Source organism: Phaenicophaeus curvirostris, chromosome 1 (assembly GCF_032191515.1).
Source record: "Phaenicophaeus curvirostris isolate KB17595 chromosome 1, BPBGC_Pcur_1.0, whole genome shotgun sequence".
Lineage (NCBI taxonomy): Eukaryota > Metazoa > Chordata > Aves > Cuculiformes > Cuculidae > Phaenicophaeus > Phaenicophaeus curvirostris.
The window spans coordinates 35,926,827-35,947,875 of record NC_091392.1 but is presented as its reverse complement, the minus strand read 5'-3'; the positions used below and the strand labels follow the sequence as shown (position 1 = coordinate 35,947,875).

General features: G+C 39.1%; 1 protein-coding gene across 13 annotated transcripts in view; it reads right to left on the bottom strand.

Annotated features, from left to right (window-relative positions):
* The window catches only part of GRIP1 (glutamate receptor interacting protein 1), a 334,393-nt gene that overhangs the window by 11,155 nt on the left and 302,189 nt on the right, over nucleotides 1-21,049 (bottom strand). For 11 of the 13 annotated variants that reach the window (XM_069852618.1, XM_069852663.1, XM_069852679.1 and 8 more), the window contains 8 exons: nucleotides 13,928-13,997; nucleotides 13,521-13,666; nucleotides 8,312-8,456; nucleotides 7,181-7,320; nucleotides 6,826-7,014; nucleotides 5,152-5,305; nucleotides 3,327-3,527; nucleotides 859-970 (listed from right to left, as the gene is read on the bottom strand). In XM_069852618.1, coding sequence (XP_069708719.1) covers nucleotides 859-970; nucleotides 3,327-3,527; nucleotides 5,152-5,305; nucleotides 6,826-7,014; nucleotides 7,181-7,320; nucleotides 8,312-8,456; nucleotides 13,521-13,666; nucleotides 13,928-13,997 — 1,157 coding nt within the window. Of the gene's footprint in view, nucleotides 1-667; nucleotides 713-858; nucleotides 971-3,326; nucleotides 3,528-5,151; nucleotides 5,306-6,825; nucleotides 7,015-7,180; nucleotides 7,321-8,311; nucleotides 8,457-13,520; nucleotides 13,667-13,927; nucleotides 13,998-21,049 lie in introns of all 13 variants that reach the window. The other 2 variants (XM_069852696.1, XM_069852707.1) reach the window with 1 other exon arrangement.

Here is a 21,049-nt window from a genome sequence, read left to right as displayed (position 1 = left end):
CCAGTTTTGCAGCTCCAGGAATTTATAAGAACATAAAAGAAAATATTTTAGGACGTTTCATTCCCCAGCTTTAAGTGGCAGTATAATCTTAATTGTTCTGATTAGACGACTTAGAGAAAAGGTGATTAGAAAAATAAAGACTCCAAGTCACTCTGTGTTACCTTCCCCCTCCATCCGCCTCACATCCTAACACAAAACACAGTTAAATTTGCAAGTAACTTGGGGATGAAATGTGAAAATTTTTTACTTTGTAAAGAAATTGCTGTATAACAAACATTTCCCACACGGGCAACTTTTTTTTTGCAGAGTGGTAAGATCACGGGTAAACTTGATTTTGAAAAGATGATTTTCTTTTATGTTCATCTTAATCAAATTAAGTTTTAGTTTAAAAGACAACCTACAACATGCTAAGAAAAGCTGCGTAAAGCGTCTGTCAGAGAATGGGATGCATTGCTGCAGGAAGGTTATGCCCACTTAAAAAGTTCTGCGCCATTTGCTGCCTGTGCAGACAGCACCAATGGTTATGCACAGCAGAAGCTGCAAGTCAAAAGCTCTGGGGTGAACATGTTTATAGAATTTTGGTTGCATTGTACAAAAGAAAACAGCTCTGGTTAGGGGCGGGGGAGGCAGCTGCACAAGCAAAAATATAAAGGTAAAGGGTAGGTACCAAGAGAGTCATGTTTCTCAAACACAGACGCCTGTCAGCCTTGTCCTGTGGAGAGGGGTTAAAGCTTTTAAATGAATTGGTGTGATTAGTGCAACTTAAAAGAAAAAGAAGGAGAAAATAAAATGAATGTAAACCAAACCAAAACCATTATATTTCTCTATAATTGAAAAGAAAGGTTAAGATTGTTCTACCTCTAGTTCCCTCAGAATTCCTGACTGGCCACAGGTCTCTAAATCCTCCAGAGCCTGAGACCAGAAATTTTCCTCCTGGTCAGCCTCGGTGTTATCATGGGTACCTGTGAAGCTAGATTTACAATGACAGGTTAAAAAACTGTGGACTTATTTTCCCTTTGAATAATATATAAAACACATGTGCCTTGCCACAGATTGCAACTTGAACGACAGATCATTACAGGAGGTAGATGGGAGAGTGGGGAAAAGCTGCTGATCAGGAGAGCCTGGATGAACGTGCAGAGCACAGGACAGACAAGTCTTCTCATAACCTGGCAGTTGCTAGCAGTTGGCAGGATCTGAGCAGGGAGTTATTTAGTAAGGAGTTATTCAGTAATGGATTCCAAGAACAATTCAGTACACCTTTTTTACTAGCTTGAAACTGGGGTGTCCCTATGAAAATTAATGAATCAATCAGTACCTGTGTGCAGAGCTGCTCTGTGCAACAAATATTTGCAATAAAACCTTTCAACCTCACAGACTTTTCCCAGGGAATATGAAAAGAGTCTTCATTTTTGCTAACAGCATTTTGCAAAAGAGAGATGGTGGTGGTTTTTACCTGGTTCCTTCAGTCTAAGCTGCATTTACCATGATCAGTTTAAGCCCACTTGACTATCATCATAGAAATTGCTCCAATCATTTCATATACAAACACAGAGAAACTTTCAGGGATGCAATTGTCTTGCACTCTCTGGTGTTTCATAAACACACCAAAGCTTGCTTACTAACACTCTTGAGCAAGATGTCGTGACAGCGATGATTAGGGAAGTTCTCCAGCAAGAGAGGTCTGATAAAAAAACCCACCAACTCTGGACTGCAGCAACAGCCAAAAGCAACACCATTACAGTGTGTTCTTGTGCGCACGGGTGGGAACCATAAGTTTTTTTCTGTCTTAGCAAGGGAAATCAGCTCAATGAAAATGCACACAAGAGCTGCTGCGTGGGAAGGGGCTGATTAGGAAGGATGAGGAAGGAAACAAAGAGAATTTGCTCTTTTGGTGGCAGCAAGCTGTTACTTTGGAGCAGCTGCCCATGAACTGCAGCTAGAGGTGCTTAACAGCACAATGACACAGCAAACACTATAATGGAAGCATCTGAGGTCTTGTTTGACAAATAATGTATTACTGTGAACAGTGTAACTGTAACACTGTTAACAGAATAGCTTTTAAACAGGGGAATTGCCCAGCACAACAGATGACAGCTTGAATGCTTCACACACTACACTCTGCCTCAGAGATGCTTTCTTACAGTTACAATCAGTCAAGCAGACAATAGTCAGCCATTTCAGTCTCTTAGTGCAATGATTCTCCATTTAGCACCAGTGTCTCTTCTAAGAGATTGCAACAGATAGAGCAACGGTGAGGATACCTACTCAGATCACAGATGCAATTCCTCCCTGGCCAGATAAGAAAGTATTTAAAATATGATTTTAGAAAGATCCTTGACTTCTGAAATGAGTTCTTTCAATAAACCTAAGTGTTGTTTTAATAGCCAATGTTGAACATAGACTAATTTATCCATTACAATACCTTTCTTTATATTGCATACTAATACTATAAAATGGAACTCGAGTTGATGAACACGATTATTTCAAGCAATTGTGTGTGACAGCAAAAGCTGGACTTCCTAGAACTGGAGGTCCATTTCTTCTCTGACTTCTGTGAAATCAGAAATCATGATGCCTCTTTTTAGCTGAAGCAGTTCCTTTTCAGCCCTCACTACTTCTTTGCCTTTTTTCTGAGTCTTGTCTGCTGGTAAGTGAAATGTTCAACTTTTGCATCTCCATTACAGCCGCATGAATAAAGTAATTTGTAGCTGAGCTACTGCACCAGAAAAAAAAAAGAGGTATCAAAATAATTTCTCACCTCGATGGCTTTTTTTTTTCCCCCTGAAACCTGGGAGATTGATTTTATATCATGTGAAATACTGTTTGACCTGTAACAAATATATTTGGTTTTCTGATGCTTATTCAAAGAGCCATCAGAAAGTTAGATGCACAAAAATGCTGAAGGAGGGGTAGTAGCAAAGATATAAAGACAGGTGCTTATGATTTGGTTCTCATTGCCATATGAGAGATAAAATATTTTTTTTTTTTTAATAAATTCAGAAGGTGATAAGACGTACTAGGACCTACCAGACTCATTCCTGTAAATATTGTTTTAATGTGCAAAACATTTTCCCTCAAGCAGGAACTATAACAGACGTGTCCTACCTGCCAGTGATAGGTAGACACCAGGCTACTGAGCATTTAAAGCCCTGGTTTCATTCACTTGCCAACTGAAATTCCATTGTCACTCAACAACATGATAATGACGTGTTTTCTGCTTTTACTCTGTTTTTCTCCTTTCAACTGTTTTTCCTTTCTTCCCTGCCTCCTCCCTCCACCCCACCTCACTGGATCTTACTCCTGTGCATTCTTTTTTCTCCTACCTGGGAGTATTCCATTCTTCCAGCTGTCCCCCACCTTTCCTTTGCCCACCAGAGGCACCTTTCCACATCTTGCTTTCTTTCTTCATGCTCCTGTTGCTCTCTCCCCCTGGTCTTTCTCCAGAAGCTTGCTTTAAATGGTTTTCCTGATTTTCTCCCAATGTCTCAGTCTCCTTCTGCTGCCACATGTTCTTGGAAGCTGTGCTACACAAAATAAAGGTAAGAAAAAAATTACTTTTTGGTGTTAGAGGAGAAGATAAGTTGCCTAGTTAGAGGTAGAGAAGAGGTGGTTTTCTGGGGATCCCTGTAACAGGCTAGAAGAACAGACATGATCTTCTCAAATACTCCAGCACTTGGTATAGGAACACTATCAAGTGTGGCATAATCCATTTTACAGATACAGGGTTAAAATAGTCATTATTTTAATTTGTACCATGTATCTCAGGTGCAAGTCACAATGACAAGTAGAACAAGACTAGAACAAGTATGCACCCTTTAACATGCATACTTGCTGTTAAATAGTGCTTTAAAATGGTAGTAGAATTCATTGCTTTTCATTATTCTGTATTTTACAATCCAGCTTCCTGCTTCACTGCTCAACAACTTTTTCAGCCTATTATTACATAACTGCAAAATAGTAGGTGTTCTGGAATCTATGGCTACATCTCATCTGAGAAACGAAACATGGGCTTTAACTGTAGATAAAGATGCTGCTATTAAGATAAAGATATTAACTTATCAAGAATGGGAAATATGAAGAAAACTGTGGCAATTTCCTTTATTAAATATTGTCCATTGCTAACCAATGAAAACTTCCAGTACGCTTCTGGAAAATACGGACCAAAGGAGTGGGATATGAACTGAGAATTCACACTTGCCCAGATCTCAGCTATCATTTTGCCAGACTTGTCTCCAGACAAAATGCCCCTTGGCAATTTGCTGTATCAGAGGATCTCATTCAGCTTTTGAAAAGCAGCACTGGCATCTAATCTTGCCTTGATTTGCATTCCAAAGTAAAACACTGGACTTTATGGATTTACTTCTCTAGTATGTTTATACAGGAACCAGAAAGGTTTTCCTTAGTACTATACTTCCAATTTCTTACAGACTGCAATTTGAGGCTTATTGTGCTGCTACTTATATTGATGATTCCGGAACTGGACACAATATTCCAGATGAGGTCACACAAGAGAGGAATAGAGGGGCAGAATCCCCTCCCTCCCCCTGCTGGCCACACTTCTTTTGATGCAGCCCAGGATACAGTTGGCCTTCTGAGCTGTGAGTGCACATTGCCAGCTCATGTTGAGCTTCTCATTAACCAGTCCTTCTCTGCAGGGCTGCTCTTAATTGCATCACCCCGCATCCGGTATTGAAACCAGGGATTTTCCCGACCCAGGTGTAGGACTTGGCACTTGGCATTGTTGAACCTCTGCAGGTTCAACAAGCTGCAGGTGTCTCATGCATTTATGGAAGAAGACTGATTTCTGCCTCTTTGCCCAAACCAAAATGAAGAATTTTCATTGAAGACAGAAGTTTAACATGTCAGTTGTCTTAAGCTGCTTTATTTGCACATTTATTTTTGTGGAGTGAAAAACACACCAGTTTTTTTTTGAAACTTATGCAGGGGAATGCCATGATTTTTTTTCTTTTTTATAAGTCCTGGTTTTGGTATCGTAATCTTCCACAGATGCCACTAATTTACCTTATTAAATTTTCTATCTCATATTTAAAGAATGAGCCACTACAGCCCACTACTGATGTTACGTTCTGTGGCACTGCTGCAGCTGCAAATCAGAAAACTGAAACTTGAACGTGAACTTAAACTTACCTGCTCGCAGTAGGTCGGTCCCAGTCGTCATCACTTAGCCCTGTATCATGAAATGGGTGATTTCGTGGTTTGCTTGGAGGGGACAAACTAGTCTGTTTAGGACTCCTCCATTCATAGGCATTGAAGTTGTATCCTGAAGCCTGATAGCTGTGTCCTAAAAAGATTTATTATATATTTAAAGCACTGTATATACTGTTACGACAGAAAAGCTTATCTGTAGAGCTGGGTTCTCTAGAACTTGGATGTGGACTCATGATTGCTAGCAGTAGTCAGATACTTAGAAGAATAAATGACCTAAATTATGCCTGAAATCAAGTGTGCTTTAGAGCTCCTTCCGTCCCTTGAAAGTAAAAGCTTAACTATACCCAACACTGTTCTCCTACTGTTTGCGCCTCAGATGCTTCTGATGTTTAATTCTGGACATTTTTACAACTCAGCAATTTCGGATTTGACATCATACATTGACTACTAGTGAATAAATCACATGTGTTATGGATGTGTTAATTACATGTAAGCATGGTCATGTGTAACATGCCCAGAATTAAACATAAGCTATTCAGAAAACCATGCTTCAGACCTATTGAAAAAAACAGTTTGCAAGGCTGCATTAAAAAAGCCCATCAGCTTGACATTCCAGATGATTAGCAAGAAAGTTTTTTCTTCCTCCTGGTAACTTTCTCAGATTTGGAAGCAATGCAGTCAAAAATTAATGACATATTAGCGTCAATTATGCACAAGACTCCTAATCTGTAGAACGGCTACCTAGATGCAAAAGCTGGCATGGTGCAGAGGTTCTTGATTGACCCTTAACGGGAGTAACGCCAGAAGAGGAAGGAGGGCAGCTGGTGTTGGCACCTCTGGGGCAAGAACTCATTAACACAAACGCAGGACAGCTCTGTCAGAGCCTTGCGCTGCCCTGCATAACAGCCTCTGTCCCCGTGCCCCTTGTGGAATGGGGATTTGCACTAAGCAGAGCTACTGCTTTTGGTTAGTGCTCTGAGGGCTAAGAAAAGGCCCATCTCATGACTGGCACACATGCCTGGGACCAACATATTCTCTTGGAAAGCTCACCTTTCAGAAAATGATTTCTCTATCAGACATTTCCAAATAGCTCCAGCCTGTGTAAGTGGCATCAAGTGGCCTTTACATCTGAAGAGTTTATCATACAATTAATGTTAGTATTAATTAAATATTATTTCTTTAATTGAATTAAATGTGACTTGAATGTCAAGTAGGAACCAGACAGTCTGGCTTCCAAGTGATGTACCAAGAACACATGGATCAACTTGTCACAAGCTGATGCTGATCTGGTAAGCAAAATCCACTAAGGTAGAGCTGCTATATATATATTTCATCTTGACATATTACTTTTCTAGCTCTATAGTTGGAGTTTTCTGATGTGCATATTGGATTAGGAAGTTCTGTTTTGTTGATGACTAACAAATATCACTGCTGCCACCTCTCCAAAGTGGACAATTTGGTTCCATAAATAAGTCTGGATCTGTCTCCCTCAAATCCCAGGTAACTACAGTTGTGTGCATTTTCAGGCAGCAGGCAGACAGTGCCATATATCCAGCCAAGTTGGTAGAGATAAAGTTCTCTTTAAGGCAAAGGAAGGTCAACCATGAAAGTGACAATTTCTACTTCAAATGTCAATTGCATTCTTGATAGTACCTTGATTTCCAAAGCTGGTATCAATACCAGAGCCATCCCATGACTCCACTGCACTGTCAACACTTGGGACTGTAGTGGAATAGATGTCTGAAAGTTTGCTGGATTGCTGTGCAGCAGAGGCTTCTTCTTCAGCATCGCTCAGTTCACTTACGTGACCCACAGGGACAGAAAATTTCTTGGGACTGGTAGCTGAATATAAAAACAGAAGGGTGGTGGTGATCGCTGCTTTACTGCAGTTCTAAGAATACGCTTTTTACTACTGACAGAGCGTTTTTCTGGGGATGGCTTAAATGCTTGTTAATCTTTAACAACACACACATTAAAGACCACTGATGCTACCCTTGGCTGTACTCACCATCTGTCTGCTTCTTGATTTTCAAGGTGACAGTTTCTCCTGCCATCTGTAATAAATGAATGGCTTCACTCAAAGGTTTTCCTTTCAGACTGTTACTATTTATTGCTAGGATTCTGTCTCCTATGTGAATTGCCCCAGTCCTGCAATAAGAGAAAAGTAAAATGTTGAGCAGCATAAAAAGCAACAAAGGCAATTTCTTTGCATATTTGGACCATCTCCCTTTCTTTTTTTGATTTTGCTTTTATACCTGTGTTACAGAGTAATTCTTTTGTTAGAAATGCATAAAGCAAGTCACCTTTGTGTAGTGACAATAGCAGAGCTAAGGCATAGAGATGATTTCTGTGTTACTGCGGTACTTGAGTTAATCACCTATGGATTATCATATTCACTGCAGCCTACTTGTTTAAGGCAGCTCAGTAAGTTCTGAAATGAGTGAGTTTCTAGAAGTCTCACAACATAACTGCTAATGGTAGTTTGAGGAAGTAACCAGCTATTTCACCAGTATGGCATTCAGGATGGAACGGATCAAGAGAAGAAAATAAATTCTCTTTGAGTAAATGCACTGTTCATTCTGGCTGCACACAATATCAAGTTTTGTGTGCTGTAAGTTCTCTCTGGAACCACCGCCACAATGACTCCACCTATCCTAGAAATAAAGGCAATAGAAAAACTTAGCATTTTCATTATTGTCTATACATCACTTACCACAAGGAGCGTTTCTGCTCCTCAGACATCACTCACTATGGTGTATGTAACTGCACATACAGACACATCTTGAGTATACGGTAAGTGGCGTATTTTCAGATAGACTTAGACACATTAAGTGCTTTCCTTACCTATTCTACTCTACAAGACTATTGCTTTTAAAAGGCTGCTAAAGAGTTCCTGTGTGCAGTTTGATTGACTAGTCTTTCCTAGGAGATTTATAATAAGAACCACAATCCTCTGCTGTCTTGTACAGTATGGGCAAAAACATCCTGTTAAGATATTTCTTGTACTCCCGAACTTGGAAATGATCAAAAAATTATAGCAAAAGGATTATAACCATGGAAATTAGTATGTTCAAGTAAACAAAATGAGCCTTCACCTTGACAAAAGGAATGCTTAAAAATTATTTACTTTCTAATTTACCTTTCAGCTAATCCCCCTTTTGTAAGGCTGGAAATGATTATGGGATCAAAGGGCTCTTCAGTACCAGAGATCGTAATTCCAAGAGGCCCACCATAGCGCTTGAGCTCAACAGTATAAATAATTGCTCCAGAGCTCTCCTGTTCATCTGCAATAAACGTCAAGGGGATATAGTTAGTTTCTTGTGAAAGAGAGGATGAAAAATTAGCATCTTCAATCTAGTAACTGGTAATCAAGCAGCATTTACAAAGGATTACATTTCAGATATATTTCTTAATCATATTCTACTGGAATATTTTTGCAAAAAAAAATCTACTGTGCAATTTCTTTTTCATTGCCAAAACCTGATTACACTGAAGACAATAGAAAAACTATTCTATTAAGATTAAATTTTACTCTCTTTAAAATCTTTATGTCTTCTTTCCTATTAAAATGTAATTTCAGACTCTTTTATGACAGAATCAGAGAAGGTTTGAGGTTGGAAGGGACCTCTGGAGGTCGCTTTGTCCAACTCCGCCTGGCCATGCAGGGCCACCAATAGCTGGTTTCCCAGGACTATCTCCAGATGGGTTCTGTGTATCTCCAAGGATGGAGACTCCACAACCTTTCTGGGCAACCTGTCAGGTGCTTAGTGACTCTCAGTAAAAAAGTGTTTCTTGACATTCAGGTGGAGCCTCCTGTGTTCCTGTTTGTGTGCACTGTCTCTGGTTCTGTCACTAGGCACCACTGAAGAAAGCCTGGCTCCATTTTCTTTATAGCTATACATACATCCCTCTTGAGTCTTCTCTTCGTTAGGCTGAAGGGTCCCAGCTTTCTCAGCCTTTCCTCATAGCAGAGATGCTCTAGCCCCTTCATCATCTTTGTGACTCTTTGCTACACCTGATCCATTATGTCCATGTCTCTCTTGCACTTGGGGGCCCAGGACTAGACCCAGCACTCCAGGTGTGTCTCACCAGTGCTGAGCAGAGGGGGAAGGATCATCTCCTTCAACCTGCTGGCAGTGCTCTGACTGACACAGGCAGGAGGCTCTGGCCTTCTTTGCTGCAAGCGCGCATTATTAGAGAAAAGACAAGTTACTACAATTGTATAAATACTGGTACTCATCTGTTTCTTGAACTGAATGGACGGTACTTAGAAGTAAAGATAATTCAGAAGTTTTAAAACCAAACTTCCTTAAAAGAATTGTAAGCAGTTGTCTTACTAAGAGAACCTAAAATATTTCCCATGGTTTTGATGGACAAGTTTTCAGCTTTTGTAACAGAATAAAAAATGGCTTCTAAATTACCAACTAAGTGAATAATAACTCCACTAGATTTCATTCCATCATAATGCATGAAGTAATTTGCATTATTTTCAAATTTTAGTCTAACCACAGTATCAGCATTAATGGAGAAGAATTCAGCACTGACTAAGCTTAAATACAATGTATTTTCCTGAAACAACACCTGACAGGTGGTGCAGCAACAAGAAAGGCTCCTGTATTTATACAGCGCTTGCACTTCACATATTATCAAAGAAATATCACAGCAAGAGAGGAATCAACTGTAGTATTTTTGAGTTGTGAAGGGATATTTTAAAATTTAAAATGTCAGATTTCTCCTCAGATCAAAATAACAAATGCTTCCTTGCCAATCTTATGATATTGGTATTGAGCCAGGATGTCTGGCCTGGCGGGTAACTTTTCCTAGATCTGTGGTTAGTGACATTTTGAATGGCTCGCCAAGTGTGGAAAATGTCTAAAATGCACATTCCATAAACGCTACTACAACTAACCCAAGACAAGTTAGAAAATTCAAACGTTCCTATTTCTTTTCCTCTAGACAGAAAAACTTTTAAAGGAAAAAAAGATACGTACATTGCTAGCAATGGTTCACAGAGTTGCTTTCTTCTAATGCGGAACACAGTACTTAAGGAGAGCTGGAGAAACACTAATATCTTTGGAGCTACTTTGTTCCTTCCCAATTTGCAGAAAATTCAGGCCTTTAGCTTCCCCTCACCCCAACTCTCTCCTACTTCCCCCTTGATACTCACATAAGGAAAATGGTACACATAGAGGATCGAAGGAGAGAAGAACCAGTGGTGTTTATTCAGCAAAGAATACTGGGATTTTCATGCCTAGTGCTGGCCTTTTATTCCGAGTTGGGGCTTTATAATCAGTGGTTTTGGCACCGCTCACATCAACTACGTTTTATCTGACTTGCTCTTTCCAGAAGCATCTAACTCCCAAAACCCCATGGGAAGCCTCTGGCTGGCATACAGAGGGCTAGCACATAAGCTGCCACTGCACAGGAGAAGAGTGGCAGCTCTTGCTTGCTTGCTAAAGCATTTATGGAACAAATACAAATGCTCTGGAATCTAATATTGATAATGTTTACATAGGTGCGGTATTGACACGGTACAAGACTTCAGCTGAAGGATGGAAAGTAATCCACCAAGCTAATTGAAAATGTAATAGCCAGTATTTGCTAAGGGTCAACACAATACTGATGTTTCTCTGCTATCAACAGTATGAGAACAAGAAGTTATTAATCATATAGCAGTCCTGCCACATGAGAGTTAGGAAGTTTATATATCTTACTGAATGACTGGAAAGGAGACTGGTCCATTACTGTCTGTCTTCTGGTCAGCCCTAGTTAAGAAAATTAATGGCAGATTGCCACAAACGTCAAATTGCTACACTATTCTCTTCAGTGCTCTTTCCAGGCAGCAAAACCATGAGCTATACAAGAATGTCGCAAGCATGTGGCCTGAATTCACAATGAAGGCCATTTTTGCCACAAAAGCAAAAAAAGCTCTGTGGTAGCTATTAGGTTAATCAGATAAAATTCTCCTCAGTTAGGCAAAAAAAGGTGAGAAAAACTGCTGAAAATGTAGTTCCAACTGAGGAGGAAACACAATCAAACTTCAATGGTTTTGGGTCTCAAATTTTGAGATTTTCCTTCTTTCTATTCTTGTGATACAATCATGGACAGTTCTTGGAAACTACATTTAGTGAAAGTAGACCCTCTGTGCTGCTGTGCCTCTGGCTTTGTCCACCGGTCTCTTGCTCTTCAAAGTTGCATCTGATCAAACTGACAAAAGTACAAAGAAGAGCACGGTCTTGGGGACCACATCATATGTACTACTCTGCTCCTAGCATCATCTGCACGGTTGGCTCTGCGGAATAAAATTCTTGAGACCCATACAGCTGTGTGGAGAAGGAATTGAAAAGACAGCAGAGGAAGGAAAAACTGTAGGCAGAAACTGAACTAGAAGCTAGAAATACTTAAAAATTAATATAAATAGTTTGAAAGACAGCAAGGAAATAAGAACTAGGGAGGAAGAACCCCTGCTGCCTGCCTACACCTCCTCATGAAAAGCATGCCATAAGGTGTATAAAAAAAAATTAACTCTTAATCTCATTCTGTGATTTAGAAATTACATTGGAGTGCTCTACACCTACTCATCTATTTGCATCAGGCTTTTCTTTCTTGAGGAGTTCATTGATGGTTTTTACTGCTTAGCTTAAGAAGCACATTTCTTCCCTTTGTCAGAAAACCAGACATTCATTAATAAACTAATGGCAAATAAACCAAAATTTATTTTAATTGAGATACTCTTTTTGCTACACTTCTGCAATGTTTTTCGAAAATACTTTTAATTTAGCACTTCAGGAGTCGTTAATTAATTTCAGATTTCAAAGTACCTGAAATTTGCTACAAATACTTTTGATTACACTTTGACACTAAGTCATCTGTTACAAGAACCACTCGCACAGAGAATTTTGTTTAGCAGGTCTCCGAGTACCAGTCCATCTACATTTGAATCTGTTCAGTTGCACCAATCATGTCTGGATAAGACATTGCAGCTGTATGAGAATCTTGATCTAGATCTATGATGTTACTTTAAAACAAGAGATGTAAAGAAAACCATGAAAAATGAACTCCACTCAGACACAACTCTGTACCAGCTACCATGGTGTGCAAATACCTAAGAGAACAAGGGTGCTATTTTACATGGGTGGAGAGTGGAAAAACCATTTCAGTGATGGCAACAGAAAATGAGTACCAAGTGCAATGGAAATGGAAGCTGTCCTAGAAAAAGTTTAAGTCCACAAGGTGAGGAGGAGCTGGGGGACAACACAACACACAGAGGACAAACTCGCAAGTTCTGCAAAGCAACTGTCAGGCAGATGTCCCTTTAGATGCATATCCCATGGAGAGTTTGGCCAGCCTCTGTCCAAGACGGACTAACTGTGTGTGGGAAATCCCACCTCAGCACCTGCAGGGACCTAACCACGATATCCTGCTGAGCAGTGGCCATTCACTTTGCTGGATCAAACCTGACTTCTGCAAGCCAATTTGCACAAGGTGCTAAATGCACTGGTTTTTGCTTTGTACTGATCATACTGAGAAGATACTTTCTGTTTGCTTTCAAAAGCGATTAAAGGAAAAGAAGATTCTAGTGCCATTCCAAATATCATATCAACAGTTACAATTGATTTTAAATAATAAAATGCGGCAGACTGTGCCATTTTGCTGTGAGATTGTATAAAGCTTAGGACAAGAGAATCTACAGTTCATGCTTTTTATAATGCTATAATATAAATCACAGCAGCAATGGTAGTTACAGTAATCAAACTTCTTTCGCCACTAGAATGCATAACAGAACTTGCTTTATTATCTCCAGGTAGAAACTCTGCTCTTATGGAATCCATAATGGGGAAGATCCAGGAATATTAATAGATAGGTGCGCAAAATGATGGCTGCTCCATTACTTCCACTGGCTGATCAGACTTGGCTCCTTCATCAGCCACCCAGCAGAGTGTGTGAAGTACTGCTTACCCTGAAACATGTGAACAGTCATGGATCAGGCCTATGGGATCCATGCTTTGCTAACTGTCATGCCAGCTTTAAAAGCAGAGATAATCTCATTACACCGATAAGAGACAGATCAACCTTCTATGGCTTCCCCGAGGGGAAATTGCCTTCCCAGAAAACTGAAGACTTCATTTTGCAGCGCAGCTCCTGCAGGCTATGTGGCCACTGAGAAAATTCCAACCTTCATATACCACTGAAATTCTTTTTAGTGCGATATTTTCTGATTATCATGAGCATAAATCAGCCACGTTTAGAATAAAAAATTTCACTAAAATTTAAATGCAGAAAAATAACCCCGTGTTCTAAAAATCCTTAAAATACAGAAGAATCTGCAATAGGCTCATTGCTAGTACCGGAATTATCTTCATCTTTGCGGATCTTTAACTTTACAAGGTCCTCACAGTGCTGAAGGATCTGGACAGCGTCTTCCATTGAACAATTGTCAAGTCGAATGTTATCTATTGCAAGCAACTTATCACCCAGTTCGAGTGTTCCCGTCCTGTGAACAAGCAAACAAGCTTACCTGAATTTCTAACAACATTAAAGCAAGGGATCTTAAAAGGTATGAACATTATTATAGAAACAAGATGGATTTTTAAAAAAATTATTTCTTAATATGCTGGACTTGCATTTGTAACTACTTTTTACACTTCCCCTTCACCCTCAAAAAAGCAGAGTCTTACAAGCTCCCTCTGCTGAACTTGAGTCTGGCTGGTTACACAATGGAAACAGATTTTTAGTGGGGGCTTGAATATCTTACCTGTGTGCAACACTTCCTTTCTTGATATCAGAAATAACCAGAGGGTCCCCCGGTTTTCTACTGGATGGAGCTGTAATAAAGAATACATACAAGTATCTGGTTTTATTTCTAGCTATCTAGATGGGCTAATTCTGTCCCTAAATCAATACTTCATACACATTATTTACCTGTATTACCTGTACCATATTCCTCCCCTTGCCCCTAAACCATACGTGCATGAATACAAACAATCATCATCAGCATATTAGTAAGACCACATACTCCCTAAAAAGTAGAGAATGCCAGAATTGAAGTAACTACTGCAAAGTGCATTTAACCTGATATGTCTGAATTCTTCTCATGAACCATGAGCAGAACATTTCAACACAACTGCTAATGCTGATCTTTTGCCAGAATATTTCTGTCAGTCATAAATCATGTTTTTTTATTATATCCTTGTCCAACAGAGCTGCTCTGGCAAAATATCTAGAGTGGGCTTAGCTCATGTTTTTTACATCCACTCCTACTGCAAAGATACGCAGATAATGCTTCCTGGGTGAGGAGGAGGAATCTACTTCACAATAAATGAGATGCTGCGGATAGTGGCCATGCATACAGGGTAATCGCATCTGCATAGATGTAACTTAGACCACATGGATGCTTGCTTTAGTGCGACTCGCTGCTTCCTCTGGAACAAATTTGCCTCTCTTGAGGAGTAAACTTGCCCATCTATGTGGCTGCTGGGTCTTAGGCCTTGTGAACTCTTCCTCACTAAATACTGAGAATACCTACTAGAAACCCAGCAGTTCCACCAGTGTCAAAGTAGTAAAACCCTCACCAGTCCGCCCCTTGCACACCTAACTCATCTCTTCTTGGATGTATCTGACACAACTTTAAATTTTCTATCTGTCCATCATAGTTAAAAGGATGCTCTGCTCTACAACACCAGTCATTGCAATTCTTTACTGACTTGTGCAAAAGTATTTGACAAGTTTCCCTTGGCTAGGAAATTAGCTTAGCAACTTTTCTTGACTTTTGGTGGCATAGGAAGCAGTTAACTACTCCGGAGAAAGAAGATGATGATGACTGACTGCTACCAGGGATCTATTTCTTGGAGCACATTCACCAAATGGATTGTTGTGGAGGATTGATCCATTTGCTGACAGAAGACTGCTCTGAAGATCTGATATGGTAAGCAGGGGACTCAGAACTTGAGGGTGATGAAAGATACATTTTTAGCCAATGGTGTGGCACCTGCTCACTGCCATAGGGAATTATATTACCTACAGCTGCTCTGGCCAGAACACAGACTGACTTTTGGGACTGTTGCTAACAAAGAGTGTACTAATATTAAAAGATTGCTAAGTATTACAAGGCACTCAGTTCTCCTGAAAGTGCGAATGGTTTTTCAACATATAGGGCTCCTCAATCACCCCCATCCATTTCTGTTCTCTGTACCGAGGCCACTACATTCATCCACAGAAAGTCCCATTAGGTACCTAAAAAGCTACCCATACTGGAGAATCACCTACAAAATCCTGATGACAGTTACTCTAGAGCTCATGATTCTTCTCTTTGATGGAAAATGACAGATCTTCTCCTACAGCAACCAGAAGGTGTATTAATAGTGACATTTCCAACACAATATTCTAACAGATCTTGTTAACCTTGGTTGCTCTGGGCCAGAAAGTCTTTGAATGTCTACAGGAACTGTTTAAGAACTGCTAAATAGCCATATTGCAATTGAAGTGTCTTGAAAGTCTAGAAGACAGACGTTCAAGGAGTTTCAAGAATTTTTAGAAACTTGTTTAAAACAGCAACATTTTCAGGAAATGTCTGTACTGCAATTTATAGAACAGCAATTAACCTCTTATAAGATGTGTAATTTTCATAGCTTCTTTCTCATAGTTTCACTCCACGAGCCAACTATATCTTATATGACAGCTCCATCATTTAATTGAATTCTTTGGGTTTGTTTCATCAATTAGTATCTTGTTAAAATTATAAAGAATTGTTTTGGTGACTTTTTTTTCAATTCTACATTTTTAACCTCCAGGTTGCCTTATAAATCTCTGAGCCAATGTCTGCAGTCTGAGATTTGAGAATTGAGATAGCTTTTATTAAACTGCTTTATAAAAATTACTAGTACTAAAGAAAGCAACCCATTACTGCTCCAAAAACAAGAGAGAAGGAACCGAAATGGGAGAAAGTGTACAGCTCAAAGAGCAAAGCCACAGAGTACACATGGATGCAAAGGGAATGATATGTCACACAGTGTTATTACAGTTTCAAAACTGAGTAAGTGTGAACCAGCAGTTTTCTGTCAGTTATCCTGGACTATTAATTGCATCTGGTGGATGAAAGCCTTTTTGCAGGCAGCAAACACAGCTCTGTGTGAAATGAATCCCCCCATGCTGACAAGCCCTTAATAAGCAGCTACACAACTTTTTTTCTTTTTTTTTTTTTTTATTCTCGTTCAATGCTCATGACATACTTACTACAAACTATTCGGGTTGTGTTGCAGAGATAAAATCATTAATTTCCTCTTGAACTTTTGTATTGCACATCACCACAGCCTAAGATTGCCTCCCAAACACTAGTGAAAAGATGCTGTCCCAGCAAGAAGATTGAGTACTATTATCCTGATTTTAGAGATGAGGAAAGGAAACATAGGAACATTTAGGTCAAAGTACGACAGCTTTCAGTGAGCAATTTGAGATATCTATGCCTTTATTTCTCACAATAGTTTGTCATACATAGCAGCTGTTGTACATAGTAGTCCAATGCACAACTCCTGGCATTTTAAGCAACATCTCAGCACAACTCTGTTGCAGAGAAAAGGGAAAAAAACCCACCCCGATTTCTCCAGGGTAGCATTATACCATTTTGACCATTAGAACACCTCCTTTTACTTTCTGCAGACTTCCACCTCATTATGCAGCCTCCATCCCCTTTGATACACATCACTGTTTCATCCCTCCCCGGAGAGTAGAGAAGCAAAATTCCCAGTGAGAAAGTAGTACTTGACCACTCAATTAAAAAAGATATCCTCATGAATTAACTCAAGTTTGAAGTGACACTATACAGCTTTAAGTCCCCAAGTTCATGTTTTATTTCACAATTATTTTTTGTTTTTAAGAAGCAATTAAAACCAAAGCACCCTACCACTCATCCATGTCCAGCCTTCTTTTTCAAGTCCCAGCTTCCCCTGCCCCTGGTCATACCGCAGCCTCTCTCTTTGCCTGCTGACTCCCTGTTATGGCTCTCCATTCATTTTCTCACCTTGCCCCATTCTGCTTGCCCGCTGAAGATCTTATCTTTTCTCCTCCCCGTCTAGCTGTTAGTCTATCTATGGTTGAGTTTTCGTAGAGACCTTCCACAGTCTGTATGATGAACTACAAGTGGACTGAAGAGTGCATAAAGTTGCACAGTCACTAAATCTAGTGTTGTACCTGGAAGGGTGACCTTCAGTGAGCTGTGTGTTCTCTCTCTTTAGATTACTTTATGAATCTAGGTCTCTGTTCCAAGCCTCCACCCTACTTTTCTAGTAAAGACATATTTTCCCTGCCTATCACCCAGTGCTTGACAGCAAATTCAGTGAAATCTTGTCAGTTTTGTAGATCAGTTGTTCCATTAGGTTAAAAAAACCCTCAACCAACCATTATTTCTTCTCTCACTGATAACCAAAAGGAAAAAAACAATGTGACTTAAACAGGTTTTAGGGTGGACACCTCACCTATCACCTAGCCAAAACTCACTTCCTAGGCTGAGCCTGGCTTCAGGTTTTGGAGTTTGAATAAACTCTGAACAAACTGAACAAGCAAAGGAAAATGATCATGGGATGGAAAATATTTTTTCATATGAAGTCAGTCCATTTATCCACAATACTGGTTTAACATTTACCAAAGTTTTTAAGGATAGTGCAATTATTAAATACATGAATGAGCTTTTTAAAATTAGACTGATGTAGCTCTTTTGTTCCATAAGTATTGGTTCATATGCAGCAGATGAGAAACTTGCTGATTCTGCAGGGCTCATCTTGATAATAATTTATAATATTGCAAAATGAAGCTGAGTTTGCTAGGTGAAATTCCAAAATACATAAAAACATGCTTTAGAAAGTAAATTCTCATAGTCAAAGCTAAATATCTGAACATATTTACAAGCCTGTTTCTTAAGAAATAAGAAAGCAATAAAGTAGACTTTAGTATAGCTACTAGTCTAAATGACTTTTTTTTTTTCCTGATAGGAATGATTGGACTCGATGATCCGGTGGGTCTCTTCCAACCTGGTTATTCTATGATTCTATGACTTAGAAAACCTGATAATAGCTTGAGTGAGATTCTGATATTCTTCCAGCTTTGCAGCTTCTTATTCCTTGAGAAGTCTCTTAGCTTCAGAAAGATTATTTATGAAGCAAGGTGCTGCAGTTCATTACCAGTAAGGATATCAGAATCTTACTTAAGAAAGAAAGAAAAGGAAGGAAAAAAAAAAAGAGCTGTTAACTACAATTATCAGACTGTACTAGGAATTAATTTTCTCAGACATCATTCAACGTATTTAAAGAAAAATGGTCTATGATAAAGTAACCAGTGACACAAAAATTTATCTTAAAAAAAAATCTATATTCCATTACACGGTCTGAAATCAATGTCACTGACAAATTGAAACAGTTTTGAACACTACTAGATTGACTGGAAAGCCATTCTTCTTCAAGGGAATGGTTCCGTTATAAAAGCATAATCACATACACATGGACACAGCCATGTCATGCTTTATTTGGATGATGTAGTTTTAAGAACTGAGATGCTCTATTTGCTCCAACTAGGTAACTGAGTATGAAAATGATGCTACCTGAAGCATGAAACATACAGATGCTTACATGTGTAAAGTATGAAATAGGGTCTTTATTGAATGCAAGTAGTTATTAATGGGAAGATTAGACCAATGCTGCAGGGATAAGGGAAGAATGATAAGATGATAGAAATTGTATGTGTGTGAAGGTAGCAATGGGCAAGGCCAGTATACTGCGAAGTAACTGACATACACTATCCAAAACTCGGATTAACATTAACAATGATGCTAATGAGACTTTCTTCTGTCTTACTTTCTAGGAGTTTCTGCTGTCTAGGGGGATTTTGGGTTTTTTTTTTTTTGTTTTGCCTTTTTTTCTTGCATTAATATATCTGAAAATAAGAGAAGCTTAGTATATTCCCTTATTACAAGTCATGTTTTTCAAAGACCACGCATTAGTTTAACTATTTTTAGTGTTGTGTGCCACCTCAGATATGTCTTCAAGCACCCGGCAGGCACACTTGGTGTTTATTATCAAGAAAAACAACACAAAGAAAGAGAAAAAAATCATTCTTCCAGGATGTCTGCCTCCTAGCAGCTCACTCAGACAAACTCTTGGACTTTAAATAGGCATATGTTCAGGTGCCAACCCAAGGTGAGGCTTACATTTCCCTTCTGACAAAAAATGTCTGTCTTGCCTGTCAGTCAGGTCAGGTCATGTCATTTCCTGACTTTCTCATCCAAATCCCAAACTAAACTGGGGATATGGAACGCAAGACAGGTATTTATCTGTGACGTTTTTAGGGAGACATCACTTTCTCACTCAGTATTAAGTCCACTAGCTTGAGAAGAGAGAGCACTAAAACAGTCTAACCTTATCTCATCCATCATTCCTCTTTAAGCCAGTCCACACTAACTCTGACGAGTTTCCCTTAGTATTTGTTTCTTAAAAGAAATCATATAGCTTTCTGACAATACCAGTAACAAATGGCACACTAATGTGCTAAACTGCCTTGACATAACTTTGACAAAACACATATAAAATGCCTATATTCTTCAAATCACACTGCCTCATTTAAGAGTTAATTAGGTAGAACAGAAGAAAGCAAAAATGGAATGCAGCAATTCAAGACTTCCATCAAGCAAATTTACAAACTTCCTGTTACTAGTATAAAACCTTTAAAATGAAATAAAGAATTAACCCTAGACACATTTTGTATGCCTTAAACACTATTAATAAGTGGATTATTATATACAACAGATAATTTAATTGAAATATTAAAGATACTGCAATATACTTTGAAGAGCTGATCTAAGACCAACCAGGTTGTCACTCTGATTACATAAAGCACTAACTTTTGGAATTAAGTTCCAAGTCAGGAAGGTAAGCAAAGTTAGGGAAGAGGTATGCTAAATACTAAAATCCAAGAACATTAGCTTTCCATTCAGACTTTACTCCTATACACAGAAAAGAAAGTACAGAATGTATGAATTCCCAATGCAGTACAAATCAAATTGGTAGAAAGACTGCATTTTTACAACAATCCTACTAACCATTACTGATCCTAAGAATAATACCTCAACAGAACAGGTTCTCTCCAGGTTTTCCCATTTCTCAGTATCTTCATTTGCACAGATACATGTAGACCTACGATTTTGCTTCAAGCATCGCATCTTACAGAGTCTAACAATTACTCATTCAAGTGTGCAATGCAAGCAAACAGGCCTGCAGTGTGTCTCATTTGTTCCTCAGATGTAATTCTTAGCACAGAGTTCCCTGCTGTACTTTTGATTAAACTTATTCCATTGTGCTGGTAAAAGCTTTGAGAATATAAGTCAAAGCACAATCTTCCCCCAAGACACATGAATAATTCCAAAGAAAGACTAATAGTCTAAGAAAAGCCACAACTATAAAGGAATGTTAATTCCAGTGAGACCACCTTCTGCACTGTCATTAAGTACATTAAACACAAGGCCATTAACTTTGATGGGGATTTTTCTTACTTCCATCAAGGGCTGAACTCAGTGTGCTGCAGTTTACCTGGTCAAAATCCAGTCCTAACACAGCATTTACTGTCTGCTCCAAAATACATAAGTATAGAAACACTTTGATTTCAAACAATAGTAACAAATATGTTTTCAGAAATAGACTAATACACACCCTTGCTGTCTTCTTTAGCAATCTCTGAAGCCACTGGTGAAAGAGGATTTTACCATGTGACCTGTGCATTTAGGACTGACCACTAATTCTACAGACTGAGGACGTATCTTCAGACAATGGGTTCTGAAGCAGAAAATACGTGGATCCTCATGCCTGTTGAAACCCTTGAGTTTAATGAGGTTCTGTGC